Source organism: Octodon degus, unplaced genomic scaffold (genome assembly GCF_000260255.1).
Source record: "Octodon degus isolate 3935 unplaced genomic scaffold, OctDeg1.0 scaffold00079, whole genome shotgun sequence".
NCBI lineage: Eukaryota > Metazoa > Chordata > Mammalia > Rodentia > Octodontidae > Octodon > Octodon degus.
The window spans coordinates 5597207-5603204 of record NW_004524655.1 but is presented as its reverse complement, the minus strand read 5'-3'; the positions used below and the strand labels follow the sequence as shown (position 1 = coordinate 5603204).

The window sequence follows — 5998 nt, the reverse complement described above, 5'->3', positions numbered from 1 at the left end:
CAGAACCAGGGATTGAACTCAGGCCCTTGAGCTTGCCAGGGAAGTGCTTATTCTACTGAGCCATCTCCCTGGCCCCAGCAAAGCCCTACTTTTTTAAAAAAAAAGTAGATTCAGTTCAATCAGATTGATTTTTGGAAAAAAGTTATGATCTATTAAATTAGTTGATAAAAATATTGGCAAATTATATGGAGTGTTAATTTGAAACAAATTTTTATAAAGCTGCTTATGTAACTATTTTTGTTCTGTTTTACCATTTTCTGGTATTTTTCATTCTTTTGTGTATATCCAAATTCTTGATTGTCATTTTCCTTCTACTTGAAGGACTTCCTTTTACATTTCTTATAGTGTAGGTCTGATTGTGACAAAGTCCTCTAGCTTCTAAATGTTTGAGAAAGCTTTCATTTCATCTTCGTTTTTGAAAGATATTTTTGCTGGGTATAGAATTCTAGGTTGAATTAAACAGTTATTTTTCTCTAATACTTTTAAGCTGTTGCTCTACTGTCTTCTAGTTCTCTCTTCTCCCTACTACTTTTTTGAGAAATTTATGTTTCTTGTCTTTGCTTCTCTGGTATCTTTATTGTTGTTATTTTGTTTTGTTTTGTTTTGTTTTTTGAGTAAGGGTTTCTCTGCATTTCAGGCTGGCCTCAAAATCACTGTGTAGCTGAGACCTCAAACTCTTGATGATCCTCCTGCTTCAGTTTCCCAAGTGGTGGGATTACAGGTGTGTCCCCACCCCCCACCCCATGCCCAGTGCTGTTTAAAGTATCTTTCCTATGGTTTGTTTCAAGGTTTTTCTCTTGTTTATTGTTTTAAGAATTTTTAGTAAGATGTCCTTCAGCTAATATTTTTCCTATTTCTTGTGTTTGGGGCTCCCTGCACATTTTGCACTTGTACATTTGTGGCTTTCCCTAACTTTGGAAATGTGTCATTTATTTCTTCAGACTTTTTTCTATCCATCTTTGAACTCCTTTTATCAGAGACTCTAGTTACATGGTTATTAGACTGTTTGGAACTGTTTCACAGCTCACTGATGTTTTATTCTTAGTTTTAAGGCTTTTTTTCTCTGTATCAAAATGGTTACTTCTATTTCTTCAAGTTTACTAGTCTTCTAAAGTTATCTAACCCGCTTTGATAAACCTCACTAATTTATGGAAAATAGATATATTGGAGAAAATATAGCAGATATAACATTTTTTACTTAATTACCTTAAAGTTCTACTTATGCAGTGTGAATTTTTTTTCCCCTAGAGAAAGACTACATTTCTCTCTATGTGATATTGGGTAATTCTGTGGGCTTTCATGGCTAGGCGGTTGGCACCGTAATTCACCTTGTCTCTAAGGTCTGTTAGGACATCTTGGCACCTCATCTCCCAACCCCCATGTCTCTCAGCACATCCTTTAATTGTGCACCCAAAAGAGATTTTAGTCCTATCTGCTTATTCCTATTTTTTGCCACTGTTCTCTACACCACTGTCATTTCTTGCTTGAATGACAGCACTGATCTCAATAGTTTTTTCTGCTCCTTTCCACTTTTGTTCTCTCTTTGATCTGTTTTCCCTGGAGCACTGACAATAAGTTTTAAAAGATAATCATATCACATCTCTTCTTCTTAAAGCTCTCCCATTAGTTTCCAATTTATTGCATTTTTGAGTGAACCCCAAATTCTTTACTGGACCTTTAAGAATTTTGGTCCCTGCTTGTCTGCCTGTCATCACCTTGGCCTAGTTTTTTTTTTTTTTTTTTTTTTTTTTTTTAGAATTGGGGTGAACTCAGGCCCTTGCACTTGCCAGGGAAGTGCTTTTTCTACCTGTATTATGTATACTTAAAATGTAGTTTTATCTTTCTTTGAGCTTTATTTTTTTTTTTTTTTTTTTTTTTTTTTTTCTGTCTTGCTTTTTCTAAAATTGACCACAACTCAGGAAAAGGTTATATTTTACTTGCAATTTAGTGCAAGGGAGAATATATAGTCATCCCTCAGTATCTGTGGGAGAGTGTGTGCAAGACCTTCTTCTTGCCCACAAATCCCAAAGTCTGCGGATGCTTGAGTCCTTATTTATATAATGGCATTTTTTGCCTAGAGTCAATGTATATATCCTCTTGTATGCTTTAAATCACCTATAGATCATTTATAATGCTTCATACAGTGTTTTTAAATATGTGGATACAGTTTGTCAAGAGTATTGGTTTTATTTAAAATAACTCAAAATACAAAAAAATAAAATATATATATATATATATATATATATATTTTTTTTTTTTCCTCTCTCTTTTCAGTACATAGGAAGAGTTTTCCCCCAAATGTTGTCTCTCTGTGTGGTTGAGTCTGTGGGTGCAGAACCTACAGAAGCAGAGGGCTGGCTAAATACTACACTAAATTGATCCTGAAGTATCTGAAATCATGATGCATCAGGCAGATATAGAAATAGAACATATCATGGTTTAATTGACAGCACCTTTCCTTTGTTAAATATAATGCAATGTGATGTGATTGGCCAGTCCAATTTGTTGGGTTATATTATGTAAAGAAAACTTCCTAAGACAGTGTTCCTACCCCAGGCACACTCTGATGTCGTCTGTCTTATTATTCTGTTTTTTGGGGTATAACCAGTAAGAAACTTCACTTGTCACGCTTGTTATGGGGTCAGTCTGAAGTTTAAGAACTCATGCTCTAGCCGCTCAGGTGTATTTCTGTTCACGAAATATGCCAAACCATTTCTTACCTCAGGGGCTTTACTGGTGGTGCTCCTTCTGTCCTTTCCTATTGTGTGTGTGTGTGTGTCTGGTGCTTTCTTGTCCTATAGGTTTCAGATTAAATGTTACTCCCTCAACGAAGCACTCCTTCACTACTTCTATCTACTGTTATCTTTCTTACTGACCCTTCCTTGTGTATTTCACAGCATTATTTCCAGTCTGTGATCAGACATTTGTTTTCTGTCTTCCATCACCCAAATGCAGGTGTTGGCCCCTTGTATCAATTTCCTACTAGTGTCAGGCATATCATATGCATTCAAAAGTTTTTGTCAACTGAACCAGTATTGCTATATTGGGACAGCTTTGCCTCAGAGAAAGCCTGTTTATTTACTTTGAAGGCAGTGTGGGGTTTTCTGAACCTCTCATGGTGATGGTGATTGAATCCAGGGCCTCATGCATGTTAGGCAAACATTCTACCACTCAGCTGCATCCCCAGCACTTTGTTTTCAGACAGTCTCTCTAAATTGCCCAGATTAGACTGGGCATGGTGACGCGTACCTGTAATCCCAGCTCTTGGGAGGCTGTAAACAGGCCGATCATTAAGAGTCTGATGTAGTAGTGAAACCCTGAACACCCTGTAGACCCTTCCCTAAAATACAAAAAAAAAAAAAAATTAATCTTACTAAATTGCCCAGATTGTCCTAGAACTTGTGATTTTCTTGCCTCAGTCTCAAGAGTATCTGGGATCACAGATGTGTGTCACTGTGCCCAGCACTAACTTTTGATTGAAAAACAAAAACAAAATATGACTATACTTTTTCCTGTCTGTTATCCTGTATGTGTCTGCGTGTTTCTCTGTCTCTGTCTCTGTCTCTGTGTGTGTGTGTGTGTGTGTGTGTGTGTGTGTGTGTGTTTAACAGGCTAGAGAAGAGTCATTGGGAGGCAAGAGGGAAAGTTACTCATCTTTCAGCATGGGGAGTAGGACAAGTGAAGGACAGTAGAAACTTTGTCCTTTATTACTTTTCCCCTTTTCTCCCAGAGGTCCCAAGGTGTTAATATGCATGCTAGAAGATGATTGCACAGGATATGCATGTGTGGTCTAGATAGTTGATTGTTATTAGCACAGCATCATGTATTCTGGTGGCTTATTTTTAATGCTGAGAAGGACTTGATTAATTGGTTCTTTGCAAAACAGATGCTGGGGCTGCTGTTGGATTTCTGAGCAAGTTGCTGTTCTCTATATTTGACCCTTACCTTATACAGCTATACTCTACCCTGTGAAAATTTATTATCAACTTCTTACCTTTTAGGCACATAGAGATGAAATCCAGCGCAAATTTGATGCCCTTCGTAACAGCTGTACTGTGAGTATTAATTAACCAAAGATGAATGAAATATCGGGGGACTGAAACAGGGATGTAAAAAAGGATCTCTTTATAAAATCAGTGTGTGAATTTTTGATATGAGCTTGCAATTTGAAGCAGATAATGCAGTCAAACTTATGTGGAGGTTATTGAGCCCTAGATAATATTTTTCAGGGTATAAGAAATAAAACCATTTTCATGTTGGGAAAAAGATAATCAAGATGGTGAAAATAACTCAGATTGTAGTACCACTACAAGATTTCAGCAGTTGTAGTCCCCCTACCCCAACCCACCCCGCCGTAGCTCCTCCTTCTTCCCCAGTGCAGAAGGTCCAGGTACCAGAGACAGTGCCATCTTCAGGGCTTCTTCAGCCTGTGTTCTGCCCACAGGAGAGACCAATTAGTTCTGTGGACTTAGACATTTTAACTTCCCAGCAGATGAAGTTTGGCTTCCTAACATTCAAATTCAAAATCTAGGACCCTTTGGGTAATGTTACTTATACTGAGATGTAAATTCTGTTAGCAGGTAATCATAGGTTATATAATAGGGTAGAGTCAATGAAAATGCAAAGTCTATTTTTGATCAAAATGAAAGACTGATATAGGCCCTTTTCAGAAGATGAAGATGTTATCCTTATCATGCTTCCAGCTCTTTTCTTTGATTTTTTCCTCATTTTATTACTTTGTGGTCCTCAGTGATATTGTACTTTTTTGTACTATTTGCATCTGGGAGTCTCCAGAAATATCTCCCATCTATAGTTTATTTTTTCATAGTGAACTCTTTATTTCCTTGTTAGTTACTATAACCAGGACTTTAAATCCTAATAGTACATGTTTTTATTCTCTGTTTAGGTATAAAATGCATCAAGCACACTAATCTTAAGTGTCTCATGCTCTACCGACTGAGCTAGCTGGGCACCTAAGCACACTAATCTTAAATATACAGCCTAATGAAATTTTTGCATCCACAGACAGCTGTGTAACTACAATACAGATTAACATGTAGAATGTTTCCAGCCCCCAGGAGGCTCCCGCATGTCCCCTTCTCTAGCGTCCTTTACCCAGCGTGTTACTCCATTCTGATCCCTGATATCATGAGTTGTTTTTGTTTTTTTTTTTTTAAGTGGGAATTGAACTCAGAACCTTGAACTTGCCAGGCAGGCGCTGTGCCTATGAGTTATATTCCTGGCCTCCGTGCATTGGTTTTGCCTGGTTTTGAACTTCATGTAAATAGAATCAGAAAAGATGTGCTGCTGGGGATGTAGCCTTTTTTTTTTTTTTTTCTTAAATTGTCTTTGATGCCCCTTCATTTTGTTGCATTTCTAAATAATTTTTTCTCATTCATTATTGTGTAGTATGTCTACTGTATGAATAGAACTTTAGTACATTTATCAGGTTTCCCATCGATGAGCGTCTGTATTTCCGGATGTAATGGTTACATCCGAATAGACCTGTTGGTTTCCTCTGTCTCTCTTCCTTTGAGGAGTTGGTGGATTGTGTTTCTGTATACATCAGCCTAGTTTTTTTAGTTTCTTATTGTCTTGGTTTCTTTTATACCAGTTGTTTGTTTATATTACATATAGGCTTGTGAATGATCACTGAGTAAAATAAAGATCTTTTTTTTGAACCAGGGACTGAACTCAGGCCCTTGCGCTTGCCAGGGAAGCACTTATTCCACTGAGCCATCTCCCTGGCCCTAAAGATAATTTTTTAACTGTGATTCTTTTCTATTATTAATTTTAACTTGGGAACTTTCAAAATGTGTTCATCAATAATTCTGATGAAATTTTCTAAAACGTCTTTTTTTTTTTTTAGCTTTTTAGCATAAGAAGAAATTTAAGGAACTTTTTTTGTAGTTTTATGAAGGTATAATTGGTATATAATAATCGTTTGTGTTTTAGAATGTATTCATCTGTGAAATCACAATAATAAAATAATGAACAT

At 36.7% G+C, this 5998-nt stretch overlaps 1 protein-coding gene across 1 annotated transcript in view; it reads left to right on the top strand.

Annotated features, from left to right (window-relative positions):
* Cit (citron rho-interacting serine/threonine kinase) overlaps positions 1–5998 on the top strand; it is a 174148-nt gene that overhangs the window by 118705 nt on the left and 49445 nt on the right. The window contains exon 24 of the mRNA XM_004636241.2: positions 4002–4055. Coding sequence (XP_004636298.1) covers positions 4002–4055 — 54 coding nt within the window. The remainder of the gene's footprint in view (positions 1–4001; positions 4056–5998) is intronic.